A 15,485-nucleotide genomic window follows, 5' to 3' on the forward strand; every position below is an offset into this window, starting at 1 on the left:
AATTTATTCTAATTATAATTAATAGCAGTAGCTGTATTGAAAATGATAATAAGAACGATAAAAAAAAATTGTTTTTTTTGTTTTTTTTTGATTGTTTTTGTTTATTTGTTGTTCCGGGGGCAGTGGGGCGTATTTCATTGAATCGACTGAATCATGAGGCACATTAGCAAAGTCTCGCGAAGTTTGCCCCTTTGCCCCTCCCTGCGCACTCATTGGTCCCTGGCTGCACCCCTGACTGGGCATGTGTGCCGCTTAGCTGTTAGCGTGTAGAGATGGCCGCAGACAAGCAAAACGACGCTAAAGTTTCCCTAATGGAAGAAAATAAAGAAAACTTACCGGATGGAGGACTCGGACTGGAAAGTATCCTTAAGAACACGACACGTGCTCTTTGACGTTTTCCCTCTGCGAGCATGTTTCACGCTCTTAAGCTAACGTTAGCTTTTAGCTAACTCAGTTGGAGGATAAGCTAGCGGTTATTAGGCTACGTGTCATACTGAAGCAGGCTGTCAGTGGTAAATGGGGATTTTTATGTATTCACAATTTATTTTGGGGGTCTGAGGGCATATTTTAAGATTGCTAGCTATTATGTGATGTCATCTTTGAGTTTCATTAGCGGTTACAATAGTTAAAACAGCTTGTCTTGGTGCTTGCATACAATAACTGCTATCAATACTGAAACGTTCATGCTTGAAAATAAATGGTAAACTGCCCCTCAGAGTAACGTGTGTGATGGTTACAAAAGGTTTGTACCTTAACGTTTAATCTCAGTCTTGCAAATCATCAAAGAATCCCAGCAGCAGCACGGCCTCAGGCATGGAGACTACCAGAGATACAGGTGAGCTGGCTCAGGTCATACATGACAGGGTGGAGATTTGTGTGTGGTGCAGCAGTTTTTCCACCCAATGTAAAGACACTGACATGAGACTTCTGTCCACAATACTGGGCTCAGATTTATGGTTTAATGCAGTTAAATGGAACAGGTGTGGATTAAAGTTAAACTCAAAGCTTTTGATGTCCACCTGTCTTCACCACATTTTCATATTTGCGGAGTTTAAGATATAGTGATAGATAATTTATGTTCTTTGATCTTCCTGCATATTAAGTTTTGTGGTGACTTTTTTTGTCTATGTTGTATTTCATTTATTGTAATGTAGAATTTTAAAAAATCCTTGTCTGTTTCCAGGGGCTACTGTTCCCGCAGGCTGCGGCGCCTCCGCAAGACTCTTGGCTTCAAGATGGGAAACCGACACAAGTTTGTTGGGAAGAAAGTCACTGTGGAAATGCTTTCTGATAACAGGTTAGACTTAGATCATTTTAACTGGTCATTCACATGTAGTTAACTGGCTGCTGGTTTGGGAACCTTTACATTAAGGAAATTCCAGTTTGAAACACTTAAACAGATCACTTTGCTTTGATGTGGAACAGTTCAGCGGCTTGATGCTTTCACATAAAAAACAAACTGTTTATACAGCTATGCCACCTTTTTCAGGTATCTTCTGCTGGTTTTGATGGAAGCAGAGCGTGCATGGAGCTACGCCATGCAGTTGAAGCAGGAGGCCAATACGGAGCCACGTAAGCGCTTCCACCTGCTGTCACGACTACGTAAGGCTGCAAAGAACAGTGAGAAGCTGGAGAAGCTCTGCGAAAGCCCCCGTGTGGACGCCAAAACTAAACTGGAGGCACAGGTACACAGGTCAAATTCACCTTAACTGACCTGTGTAGGTGTGTGGAATAACAAGTGGATGTGCAGCAAGGTCCCAGCCTCAGAGATGAATTACTTTAACTTTTTGATTTGTTGTCTTTCAACTGTAAGATTTCAGAACTTCAAACACTGTTAATTAGAAAAACAGTGTAGAATATTCCATGACTATATTTTATCTACACAGGGACACCAAATATTGATATTTTAATCAATAAAATACTTTTGGAATACTTTGAACAAGAGGGCTGAAAGGTTGGAGGAGGCAGCCTTTCTGCAAACAGTTGCAGTGTGCCTTTGGATTGACTGCAGTTATTCAGGGAAATTGGCAGAGGATTGTGAATAATTGCTTTCTCTAATCTATAAATGCAGACAGATTGCCAGCGGTCTGAATGACTCTGTGTCACTGAGCACAACTTGAGGGGACTCAACTAAACTGGCTGCCAGCTGATTGTATTCTGGCTATATTCTTATTATATGTATGTAACTGCTAACTTGACACTGTTCCATCGCAGACTTATATCAGCCTCAAAGCAGACTGATTCTGTCTTACGGCAACTTCTACAGCAAATTTTAGTGACAGTGTTGTGTACTTATTTTGCAACAAAAGAAAAAAAAAAGAGTTTAACTGTAACTTTGGAAACATAATTTGGAGTTGAAAAAAGATGATAAACTGTAGTACTTGCTACTGCAGATATCACAAAAATGTTAAATCACAATAATATCATATCACGAGTGAAATATTGTGATAATATCGTGGAGAGTCTTGGTGATTCCCACCTGTACTGTTGATGAAGTGTGGTGAGGGAATGAACAGAGAAGCTCCTCATCATGGGTTGTGGTGTTATTTCAGGCCTACACTGCATACCTGAGTGGAATGGTGGAGTTTGAGCTGCAGGAGTGGAAACAAGCCATGGAGGCTTTCAACAAGTGCAAGTGAGCTTTAACATTACTGCACTCTGTTTTTTGTTTTTTAATCTTCTTTTAATAATGGGAGGTTTTCTTTTTTGTTTGTTTTTCTTTCACCTTTTTTTTTTTTAAACCACTGATAAATATTTTTGTCTTGTCAGGACCATTTATGAGAAGCTGGCCAGTGCCTTCACTGAGGACCTGGCAGTTCTGTACCGCCAGCGTGTAGACGAGATATCGCCCAACATTCGCTACTGCGCTTACAATATTGGTCAGCATTGCTGTAGTCGTTCTTCTCAGTGTCATTGTTGATGCACAACACCAATCCTGAGTTCAGTCCTTCCTCTGCACACTGACAAACACACACTCACTCCCTGGTTGTATTTGATTTTAGGTGATCAGAATGCCATCAATGACCTGATGCAGATGAGGCTGACTGGTGGAGGAGGTGGCATGATGGCTGAGAAACTAGAGGTAAACACAAAGGGGTAAAACTTTTGTTACTCAGTCTGTAATTCATGATTAAACTGCTGAGGGGAGCACATACCAAACAAGAATATTACACAGCTGTGTAATCGTGTACTACATCCAGAAGTGTTTGTTTCGTTTCCCTCAAGGCACTGATTACTCAGGCGCGAACCAAGCAGGCGGCCACTATGAGTGAAGTGGAGTGGCGAGGACGCACGGTGCCCGTGAAGATCGACAAGGCTCGCGTCTTCCTGTTGGGTCTGGCAGACAACGAGGCCGCCATCGCTCAGGTCAGCCTCTCACACGTTCCTTCTTTTTTAAGCATATAAACAAACTCAGTGGGAAACACATGTTGGTTGTCCTTTCTATGTCTCTTGGGCTGCAAACAATGGAAACAACTGCAGAGACATTGACTCAAAGACAATAAGTGAATAGATTCCCTCTGTAGTACAAATCTAATCGTGTTCATCACTGGTCATTACCCCTCCCTATGTTTCCTGACTGCCTCCCGCAGAGCTACTATCAGAAACTACCCAGTATTTATCATAACACTGATTCTGTGTGCTCATATGACCCATTTAGACTGCTTATAGATGCCAACGTTTTAATTCAATGAATTCAACCTTGTTTCTTATTCTCTGCTGCCACATGCCTTTTATATCCTTAGAAGGGGAGCCTATTATTTTTGTTTTCACTTCCAAATTCAGGCCCACTTCTATATTTTCATTCTTAAATTGGGCCTTGATTTGATTTTTAAGCTTACAAGGATTATTTGCATATAGATCAGGTAGTGTCAAACATAATTCCTGGGTACAGACACTCCAGCCTTACCTGTTGGACTGCTTTGGAAAATGTCTTAAAAGTGTTTTAACTATATTTTCATAGGTTTGGCAGCTTTTCAATCTGTTTAAGACCTTGTATGTGACCATTCATACTAAAACAACACAATTAAGTGATAGTTAAAGCAATTAAATGACAACTTTCACTATCTATAAGAGAAATAAAATAAACTATGATTCTCTTTCAGTGAATTCAGAGTAAAATTAAAATTTCTGTGAATTAACACTTTGTTTTATAACTTTTTGTAATTTTACACATTTATTTTCTGTAATTTAGGCCTAAAGAGTCGTGCTGACAGATTTCTTTAATTTACTACAGCGGCATTTCTTTATCATGTACTGAAAACACTTTATTTTATTAAGACGTCTCATTGATTAAATGTGTAGTTCCACTTCTTTACAACGACAGGAAGGGGAGTTTCACTTGTCCGCCCCGCTTAAGATCAAAGTATGTAAACAGATCACAATATAAAAGGAGTTTGACATCCCTGATATAAATGAGCTCGATATCCAAAACCTTTGCATGCTTTCAGTGAATGTCCGGTACAGTAAAAGTGAATATATGAGAGGAAATAAGTAAAAGCATAAAAGTCTCTTCTTAACTAAATAATCTTTCATCCTGCTGGAGGCTGTTGGGTACTCGTCAAGCATTAAAATGGTTTAATAAAACCATAAAACAACCCTGAGAGCACTCGGTGCAGTTCCATAAAATTTCAGTAGGTGGCACTCTGTTCTTGATAGTATCACATGTCCTCTCGCTGTCACCACAGCTCATTCCTTCTGTTTTGTGCCAGAGTACTCAGCACACCCTGCAGACACACCTGTCACACCCATTGCCACTCAGGTCTCAGGCATGCAGCTGCTCTCACCACACAACTGCATTCTACGCATTTCACCTCGCACATGAATGCAGGGCTACACCCAGCAGCTCATTTTAGTTTCAGATGGAGCATTTTAGGTCTGACTGTCACATGAAAGGCGGTTAAAGGTGGCTGTGATTGACTGTGTGGAGAAGAACTGCAGCGCTGGCAGTTTTTATCACATTTGGCTTTTCTTATTGGTCACAATTAAAGGATTTTTGCATAGTATGCACATTATATTGTGTCACAGCTCTAGCACCTTTAGCTACACAATGTGCACCTGTTCTTCTGCTTGTGGCCTCAGGGGACAGGAGACACTGTAGGGCCAAATGTCAACCCTAGTTGAAGGGCTGTTTCCTCCTCTAACCAGTGTATCCATCCAGCCCTCCTGCCGAACAGCACAGATTGCTCAACAGGTAGAACTGGCTGTTCTAGGCCTTACTAGGGTGTTGGCACAAGTGTGAAACGCAAAGCAGCATCACCTTTCTGGGTGGGAGAGAGAAGGCTTGTGAACAATCTGTTATCAGGTTTGCCACCACAAGGAATTGTTTTGTAACATTCCTCTATTGTGTTTTCTCAACTTTTCGCAACAATAGAGACACAGTAATGTAATCCACAAAATCCTTTAAATACTTAAAACAGATATTTTTATGAATGATCAGTCCTTCTGTAATTGTTTTATTGCTCACACTTGGCTTTTTTCCAGTGTTAGTAAAACCCATCCTGCATCTTTCTGAGAATATCTCAGTTTAACACAGGCCTGTTGTATTAGTGTGGCGATGAAAGATGGCTTAGATGATGAACAATCGTGTCATTCTTAAAGACCTGAACCCTGAAACTAGACAGTGTCTTAACTGCTGATGAGTTATGTGCAGGAATGCATCAGCAGCCTGCCGGGCCACATACCTGCGTCTCTCCCCGGGTTTGTCAGTCGCATTCCTGCTTTAACTGTTGCTCTTTGTATCAAAGTACTAAAACTGTTACATGCATCAAATGTTTGCTTGATCGCGTTTTAAATGAGATACGTCTGCACAATCTGGTAGAAACCTTTTATGATCTGATCAAGTTTCAGCCAAATCTCATCAGTCTGGTTAAATGGCTGATATCGCTGCGTAAATCTGCTTGTAAGTTATTCTACAAAAAACATAAAAAGGATTTGTGAACATCTCCACTTTCAGTCTGCATGTTAAGAGGCGCGACTGCTTCCTCCCCTTCTCCCTTCTGCCTGTGTGTGCCTAGGATGGCCTCAGAGTATTGAGTGTTCTTTTAGCTGAAAGCAGTCTTTGTAGCTACAAGAAAGCAGAAGAAAAGCAACTGAAAGTGTTAGAGTATGTTCCTAGCTGACCTGTACAGAGAGCTGAATTGAAGTAAGGAGATACATGGAAGCCAAACTGGAGGCTGAAAAATTGCTTCAGTGCCTTCAGTGTGTTGTGTTACTGCTGGGCCTGCATTTTTGATAGGTACTCTGTTTTTACTTTCCAGAGTCATCTATAGAGATTGACAGACCACGTGACTTTCGCGCATTGCATGCCGGTAACTCGTGGCAAAACAATCCAAGTACCGCAAAACGTTCATTCTCCGGTTCCAATACCTTCTTGCTTTTTCTTTGCCCCCCAAAAAAGTTATGTACAAAACGAAGGAGAACAATTCCAGTCTGTACAAAGACAGACTTGATGAAAAGGCAAAGAAAAGATACGAGGAAAAAATCAAAGGAGTGAAAGGGTTATACCCTTACGAGCACACAGAGTGGACAAAATACGTTAGCATGCTGCCCAACTTTCACCACGCTCATATTTATAATTATACGGTTCTTGGAGTGAGTGCATACACTCATGAAGTTCAGTAACTTCAGATCACTGCAACAAGCCCAGGAACAGTTTACCGACGGATGGGTACAGGACCATGAAATGCACCGTGTAGAACGAAAGACCATCATACGTATGATAAGTTTACCAGTCTCACAAATCGTCTTCATAAATACACATTCGTTAACTGTTTATTAATAGGACCTTTGAGCTCAACGGTAATTAATTCGTAGTGGAAATAATTTCTGGTTCGCATTACAGAAATGTAGCAGTGACAATAATATTGTATGCTGTAATCGTACTGGGCAATTAGTGATAGCATAGCGCCACAATTTCTGTTCAGCGCCAGACTTGCTTGTAACCTATATCACCAATTATGTTATGAAAAATGACGTATTAACTACTACAAAACACTGACCTTTGTGGAAATGCTTGGAGCAGACTAACCTGTGAGCTGGAGTGTTCTGGGACGTTATATTTGGTCTTTGAATGGCTGCAATCCAGGCCATCTGTCGCCTCTTTTTACTTCAGAAACATGGCTCGAATAATTTCTCTTCAACAACGTAATCCGATATAAAAAAAAAAAACGATCTCTTTACCCGTCGGCTTCTCGTTGCTGTCATGCGACCGGCTATTGCAGTTAATAATACAACAGCTTCTTGACAGTTTTTTGTGTTTCTTTTTATCGCTGTGTAACTGATTTCAATTGAAAGCCTGCGTGCGCTAGTACCTCTTGCCACGAGTTCCCAGAATTATTTGCGGTTTTACCCTTGAATGATGTCACATTTTCAATCTCTATTGTACATCATCTCATCTTCAGCATGTGCCATCCATCTCACACATAGGCTTCACCCCCTGGGTTTTCCTCATTGTTGCCAACTTAGACATTTAGTTGCATTAAATCTATGATCTTTTAAAAAATGTAAAGACCGTGCTGGTACGATCTGAGACGTTTCTCTGCTTAGAATGTGAAACACACCCGTCTCCCTCCTTCTCTACTATTCAGTAAGTTCTACATTATGTTTTTTTCCTTTATCCTCATCTTTGGATCTGTTTGTGTCATTCAGGCAGCTAATGAGGAAACCAAAGAACATCTGTATGAGACCCTGCTGGCCGAGTGCAGAGACACCATCCAGGCAGTGAAAGAGGAGCTCAAGACTGAGGCGGTAAGATTCAGCAGGATGAAAAGCTGTGACGTTGACAAGAATGAGAGGTGGTGAAGGTGTAGCTTGTAAATACTTGAAACTGGGAATAACTAAAGAGCTTCTTTTTTCCCCTTTTTGTAAATCTATTAATTTTTTTATCACTGTAGAAACAGCGAGAGAGGAGCTCTGATGGTGACACTGGGAAGGTGTCCAACCTGCAGTACCTGCACAGGTAAAAAAGGAAGAAAAATGTACTTCAATTTTACTCCTGGTTCTGTTAGGTTAGTCAGTCATAGGATTAGAGCTGCAGCTAAATGCTTTACCGCTTATCTCAGTAAGTCAATAACACTTTGATCATTCCCCTCCTCGTCTCTTCATGCAGACAACACTGTAACACACAGATCTTCAGTTTATTGTGAAATTACAAACACATGCTCACTTTTGGGAGGATGAAATCGGAGAACATTTGGCTGTTTGTTTGGAAACATTACTAGCAACTTCTAACATATTTTAATAGACAGACATGTATAAACCTGTCAGGTCGGGACATCATTAGGCTGAACGCGTGTCGGATGAGTCTGGTTCAACTTGTAGAGAACCTGTGAGGCATGTTAATGGTTCTTGACGATGTCTGCAGTTGATTCAGCCGAGGTTTACAGACCTGATGAGTTTAAAGGGATCGCACGCCGTAAGTCAATAATCACTGCGGCTCTTCTCTCCCAGCTACCTGACCTACATTAAGCTGTGTACACTGGTGAAGAGGAATGAGAGCATGGCTCATACTCTCCAGGCCAAACTGAAGGAGCCCGAGGCCGACGAGAACAAGAGGGGGCCCCGTCCACAGGATCTCATCCGCCTGTATGACATCATCCTGCAGGTGAATATCCTGTTATCAAGTTTAGTCTCTAAGTTGTGTGGTTCTATTGAAAAAGCAAAGGTCTTAGGTGTACAGCCTGATGTTTGTGTTACCACAGTTACATGATGTGCATCTTGTGTTTTTTTTTTTTTTTTTTCCCCACCACCACCTCCCCCAACTATCCAGAGTCTGGCAGAGCTCTCCACCCTGCAGGGTCTGGAGGATGACCACACCTTCCAAAAGGAGGTGTCCCTGAAGACCCTGGTCTACAAGGCCTACAGGTCAGTGTTTTTGTGCCTGGTTTTCAACATGTTCTGCATCAAACAATGCAGCTGAAATTCAAACAGTGCAACAAGTGTCGTATTTACAATCGCAAATCCACCTGCGTCCTGATGTGAAAAGTATATCTAAGCTTTGTTCCATTTCAGATTTCCATGAAAGCTTCTGCAGTTCATAAACCCACACGTTGTTAATGAGCTGCTTTCTTTGGCCTCTTGCAGGTGTTTCTTTATAGCCCAGTCTTATGTGTTAGTGAAGAAGTGGAGTGAGGCGCTGGTGTTGTATGAAAGGGTGCTGAAATATGCCAAGGAAGTCCAATCTAAAGCCAAGAGTCTCAACAACAGCCTCAAGGTTGGTATAACATGCAAGCGAACACACACACACACCTCAAACACGAGTCATGGCGTTACTCATTGTGGAGGCCTCTTTTCAAAGCCTCATCTTTATCTAGGTTGCCATTTTAGTTATTTACAACACATTATATTTAGACAAATAGATGTTATTAAAAAACTTTATGGATCACAAAGATGTTGTTTGTTAGAAAAATGCAATGAGACCCAAACACACAGTACATCAAAGTTTAACAAAAATATCACTGCGCTACATTAATTTACATTCATCATGAATTTCTGCAGGATCTCCCCGATGTCCAGGAGCTCATTGCTGAGGTCAACGCTGAAAAATACTCACTTCAAGCTGCTGCCATTTTAGGTGCGAGCCTCTAAGTCGTTAAACAGTTAAACCAGCAGTCGTCTTCTCTGTTGTACAGTCCTGAAGAAACGTGTTTGTGTTTCAGACACCGATGAGATAGTTGAAGTTCCTCAGCAGCTGGTGAAAGACAACAGGGTAAGAGGAGGAAGCCTCAGGCTGCTCAACACTACAGCCATACACATACACATGGTTGTTGCACGTTTGTGTCTGTACGAATAAAATAAACAAGCTCTGTGGATTAATTACTTATCGGTTATATTACTCCTGAAGAGCCGAGGTGAAGCTTAATTTGTATATTTGCGTCTAAGAAACTGCAACATAATAACTTGGAAAGTGGTTTTGATGATGTCATTTAACTTTTTACATGTTTATCTATTTTTGTGATAAAACTTGATTTTTAGGAATTTTAATAACTGGAATAAGTTTAAGTGGATCTGTCACAGTCTGCACTGCAGTAACTTTAGTTTCATGAGTCAAAGTTCTAAATCTTATCTGTGTCGTGCTGGCCTTGGCCTAACACGAGCCGTTTCTGCTCCTCTCACGTCAGGCCAGCTTTCTTCTGATTGGTTGCCCATCACAGACACAAAAATTGAAGAACAAAGGGCGGGGCTTGTGCTCTAACAGACAGAGCTGAGATTAGGGATATCTTCTTTTTGGAAAATAAGTGTTTGGAGCAGCATGGGATTATTTGCACATATGCTAATCTCATCATTTTAATTTTTGTCCATGCTTGATGTGATCTGCCATTTTAACATTTATGACAAGAAATGCAGTTTTTATGGGGCAGTCATCACTCATTTTCTGCTGTTTTTTTATTTATTTATTTATTTTTATTTCTTCATTTAGCTGAACTTTCTGTTCCCTATGATTCCAGTGCTCTCATCTCCTCACTTCTTTTTCACGCAGCCCCTCTGTGACCACCTGGAGACCTTCCGCTTTGACCCCAGTCTCGTCGGAAAACAGCCCAGTCTGGTCCAGTTCCCACCCGACTTCCAGCCAATCCCCTGCAAGCCTCTGTTCTTTGACCTTGCTCTTAACCATGTGGCCTTCCCACCGCTGGATGACAAGGTGGAACAGAAGGGCAAGGGCGGTCTGACTGGCTACATCAAGGGCATTTTTGGCTTCGGCAGCTAAACCTAAACCCACACTTCAACCTCCATGTGAGAGCCACAGGGCCCAGAGTTTACTGCAACCAGCCAGAATTGGGTCAGCTGTTAGTTAGAATCATTTCAGTTTGTCTTTTATGTTTAATTTTTAGTGCCTATGTGCAGAGGGGTTGGAGTTGGCAGTTCTGAGGAAGACTGAGTCAATATAGTTTTCTCGGAAAGATTAATGAAATAGTAGCACTATGACCCAAGTCCACATCCAGCTTCAGTAATCGTATCAGCCTGCATGGCTTCACAGCATACAGGCTCCCTCCTTAAACTGAGCAATGGAGGTGTTGGCAACTTTTAACACATTAATATGCTGTGGTTTTGATGAGTGAAGTCAAGCTGTCAATCTCACGTTCTAGTAAGATAACATTTTTTCCCTCCTGTGTTTTAAATGCGCCTTCATATTGTGTGTTTTTTTTTTCCTTTTGTAAATGGATTGTTCTGCATTTTTCTTAGCCCTCTAAAAACAAAAAGATATGTTTTGATCTCATCAGCCTCAACATTAGTTACAAGACCTATAGCTGACCAAACTGTAATCATCTGTATGATTTCATCAGTCATCACAAACTAAAGTTTCTCCTCTTAATCTTTGCCCTTGTTGCTTTCACAGCATAAAAATCCTCATAAACACTGTACAGCCACAAGACCTTGTGTTGGGACAAGAAATGTCAGCTTGCTCAGGTGCCTAAGAGTGTACTCGCACTGAGCTGCTCCTCCCAGCGTTCAGTTGTTTTGACCAGTGTGTGCCTGTTAGAAGAAAACAGGTGGCCATGAGTCCGTAGCTGAAACGCTGCTTCAACATCTCAGTTATTAACCAATAAATCACTGGTAGATAAAGGCACGTCAAAGAACAAGGGTTCACTGTAAGTGTGCCTGTGTTTAACTTTAAACTCTATAACGTGAACTGTAACACGTGTCTCTGAGTGGAGAGGAGATGTTTGGGTTTGAGGAAAAATTGGAAGAAAATCTTCAGAGCATAACCTCCAGAAACATACTCGGGCCTGAAGCACATTTTGAGTGCAGGCACACGAGGACAAGTGTGAGTACACCTTTAGTCCTTTAGTTGTTCCACTTGGTTGTGATTTAGTAGCGGTGAGGATCCGAACATGTACAACATCCAGTTCCTCCTAAGTGCCCTGTGGGTGGGCACCACATCATAACAAACAAAGCTGTCACTGTCAAAGGTGTAGGGTTGTCCATTAAGCTGTCGCTCATCTGCAGATGTGATGTACTTTTAATAATCGCAAGAAGAAATTTTTCCGGTCTGTGGTTTTCTGTTTGTTCTTCTCTGTCGTCCCATGTCATTGCGCCAAAGCCTCTCGAAACCCAGCCTCTGAATTCAGGAAACTGGGACAGGGCTAGCATGACTAATGACAAAGCTATGAGTCACAGTTTTAAATCATCCTTTCTGAATAAAAGAAGCTGGATTGGCCAGTGTTTTTATTTCTTTGGTAGTTAGAGCCTAAACTCACCAGGCAGTTCATTAGATGCACTAACCAGCTAGAACTAAAGCAGTCACATACAACACACACTGCAGTAAAAGGCTGCTTATTTACAGTCGTCATAATGGTGGGATTCCCTCCATGACAGTTGTGTTATCCTGCTTTAGTTTTAGCTACTTGGTTTATTTGTACTTTGTTGCATTTTTCTTGCCCTCAAACTTGACTTCTTGTCAAAGGTCCAACTGCTTCAATAACTTCATCTCGCTGGAAGTAGAAAGCTCTTTAAAGGTCCCTCTGCTACATATTTTCAAATGGTACCTGCTTGTTGACGGCAGGTTCAGCTCATGAGACTGTAATCTGTTACTGTAAAGCTTTTAACGGTGTGTATTTATCTACAAAGGACAGTGGCAGACATCAGGACGCTGAAGGAGCTGTTAGCAGCCTTTCATTCATCACATTGCCAACACCACACCTCTGTCTATCGGTCTGTCTGTCATGGGAAGGACTACAAAAATGTTTTCATCACCTTTGACATGTCTGTGGATTTTCTGTTTTACATGTTCGGGATGTATTGAAACCCCTGATCTTTATGTGACCTGGTTTGCCTGTGAGACTTGGTGAAACACTAGGAAAGGACAGTTTCAGTCTCACTAACATGTTTAACTTTTTTTTTTTTTTTGCTTAATTTTGTCTTCATCCCTCCCTCTTCCCTACTCAAGTGTTTTTACGCTAAGTAAGATGGATGGGCTGGAACAGTTCCAGCACTTTACCTCGATTAGCTTGAAAAACAAAATAGCTATAATCTGTAGATGCTGGAAACGTTTGTGTGTGTGACGAGAGTAATGAAATGAGGGGATCGTATGATTTCATGTAGTTTCCAGCCTGGTAATTAAAGTATATTTGCACCAAATGCTGTTTTTGTCATTCTTCATTCACATTTTTTTTTGGCTGTATTTATTTTGATCTGGCATAGTTTCTGATTGCTAAAGAACTGCTATTAAACTGACGTGTTCTGAGGACGGTAGGCATGGAGGTGTGTGTGTGTTCAGTTGTTCCTGTGTTAGGGTGTGGGAGTGCATTGGATGCCTGAGCAGGGTGTGAATTTTTAGCTTTACTTTGTTTGTGCACTGAAAAGTGAGAATAATGATATAGGTGTGTTTATTAACCTCGATCTGACATCAGTGGGGGGGGGTTTTCTTGGAGGGGGGGGGGTCTCCCCATCTTCTAACCAAGAAGTCCCCCCAACCCACACACGCGCACTTACCGTAGTATTTCAGAAATGTGTACTATTTAGAATAGACTGAAAATATTTAAGCCTTTATGGGGTGGAGATGAATGCTTATCTGCAGAACAAAACCAAAGGGTAAAACTTGAACAACATTCTGTGTTACTGAATTATTGGCACAGATTTTTTTTTTCTTGCGCATTTTCCTCCAAGAGAGGTCCAGAATTTAGAATAACCATCAAAGCTGGGATGTGAGATTTACTTTGTAAACCAGACAGCTGGGCTGTGTGTAAGGTGAATGAAGAGGCTGGCACACCCTTGCAGTGTCTCTGCCTTTGTTTCTTCTCTGTTCAGCTGTTTGGAATTTACAGGTATACAGATACATAGTTGCTACATTAATGTGTCTCAAAATGAGCTGCAGGATGTGTGTGAACTGCAGGTTTGACATCGGTGAAACGCCTGACCTTTAATCCCGAGGAATCTTAATGATTGCGGTGATTGTTTTTCCGTGAGTCCTGCTTTCCACGAGGTCTTGCATTTGTGGACATTTATCTCCCTGCTCAGGGGGCATTTGTCACTAAAAAACACGAGTGTTTTAAGGGGAGGGGTGCACACCAGCATTTTTCTTGTGTTTTTTGTTTTTGTTTTGTTTTTTCCCCTCTTATACAGGTTTAAGTATATGTTTTCAAAAAACATACAAAATTAATAAAAACTTGAATGGAAAAAATAAACACGTGTTGTCATGCTCTTCAGGGACGCTGGGACAAAGCAGATTTTTTTTTATTCTTCCTGTTATGATTGCCACAAATAAAAATCAGCATTTTTAAAACACTTTTAGGAGTTTTCATGATGAATTAGAGCAGGGGTGGGGAACTCCACGCCTCAAGGGCCGGTGTCCTGCAGGTTTCAGATATCACCCTGGGTAAACACACCTGTATCAAATGATTAGTTCATCGCCAGACAACTTCAAGGCAGGTTGAAGAGGTAATTTAGCAGGACACTGGCCCTTGAGGCCTGGAGTTCCCCACCCCTGATATAGAGGAAAATGACCCCTGTCTGTGTGTCATTTTCAGTAGCTCACTTGAGGTTTAAGATGAAAGTATCGCTACAGTTTGTTACCTGGGTGCAACCACAATATACAATATATGTGAGCAAGTGAAAAAGTATGTTACTCCAGACACGTAGACCCACCCAGAGAGAAACGTTGTGTGACTGGATCAATGAGCACAGCGTGCTCTCGCTGTTGCAATGAAAGCTGCTTAGCTACATTTTTTCTCGTGATTTCTAATTGTTGCTATGCAGCAGAGAGACGCCCTGATCTGGAATAACTTCCACGTCTTTAGATGCTGCACACTAAACGTTCCAGTGTATGGGGCAACCTGTAATCAGCAGATTTATGGCATGTACCACTATATGAAAGTGTTATGTAAATTACTTTCTGACCCTTTGGATGTTCCACTGTTGACTGTACACACAGTGTCCCTCAGTGTTTGTGGCACAGGTCTGCTCCAAGCTTTGACTCAGGCTTAATAGTGAGGTGTCAGGGTGACATAACCAAATGAGAACGACTTAATTTCCTTGTTATAAATTCAGGAATAAAGGCTCAAGGAAGAAGAAGGAAAAATCAGAAGGGGGGGGGGGGGGGGGGGGGGATTGATCTCACTGTGTAAACTATCGTCTCCTGAATATTCTCATTAATTTGGAGCTCTCAGATGGGAATGCTGTGTTTTTTTAGTTATGGTTGCAGAGAAATTTCTTGCATATACTAATGCATCAAGTGTCTATTGTCTGGCAGTAGATAGAGTTTTTCAGCATGCAAGACAGAAAAATAATGATTGTTTAGAACTGTGACTCATACAAAGCTAGGAAAAAAACAGTCCAAAAATAAAAACATTAAGCTGGAAATGAGGATGACCTTTTAATAATTATCACACATTTTCTTTTTCACACAGCATGTCCTCATACTGGCTTCCTCCCCTCACCCCAACCAGTCACAGCGCATGGCCGCCTCCCTGAGCCTGATTCTGCCAGAGGTTTAAAAGTTTTTCCTTGCCACTGTCGCCAAAGCACTTGCTCAAAGAGGGGTCATATGA

General features: G+C 41.4%; 1 protein-coding gene across 1 annotated transcript; it reads left to right on the forward strand.

Annotated features, from left to right (window-relative positions):
• Nucleotides 1–171: 171 nt before the first annotated feature.
• Nucleotides 172–13,077, forward strand: srp68 (signal recognition particle 68). Its single transcript, XM_085163830.1, has 16 exons — nucleotides 172–360; nucleotides 769–835; nucleotides 1,184–1,297; nucleotides 1,490–1,685; nucleotides 2,553–2,635; nucleotides 2,770–2,879; nucleotides 3,003–3,082; nucleotides 3,226–3,366; nucleotides 7,648–7,746; nucleotides 7,893–7,957; nucleotides 8,449–8,602; nucleotides 8,768–8,862; nucleotides 9,082–9,211; nucleotides 9,496–9,571; nucleotides 9,657–9,706; nucleotides 10,478–13,077. The coding sequence occupies exons 1-16, from the start codon at nucleotides 273–275 to the stop codon at nucleotides 10,703–10,705; spliced, it is 1,776 nt and encodes a 591-aa protein (XP_085019956.1). The 5' UTR covers nucleotides 172–272; the 3' UTR covers nucleotides 10,706–13,077.
• The last annotated feature ends 2,408 nt before the right edge of the window (nucleotides 13,078–15,485 follow it).

This window comes from Neolamprologus multifasciatus, chromosome 6 (genome assembly GCF_963576455.1).
Source record: "Neolamprologus multifasciatus chromosome 6, fNeoMul1.2, whole genome shotgun sequence".
NCBI lineage: Eukaryota > Metazoa > Chordata > Actinopteri > Cichliformes > Cichlidae > Neolamprologus > Neolamprologus multifasciatus.

Coding starts and splice junctions, on each gene's coding strand:
- srp68 (XM_085163830.1), top strand. CDS start 273: ATGGCCGCAGACAAGCAAAACGACGCTAAAGTTTCCCTAATGGAAGAA. Junction 1,298..1,489: donor GAAATGCTTTCTGATAACAG/GTTAGACTTAGA, acceptor CACCTTTTTCAG/GTATCTTCTGCTGGTTTTGA. Junction 7,958..8,448: donor AACCTGCAGTACCTGCACAG/GTAAAAAAGGAA, acceptor CTTCTCTCCCAG/CTACCTGACCTACATTAAGC.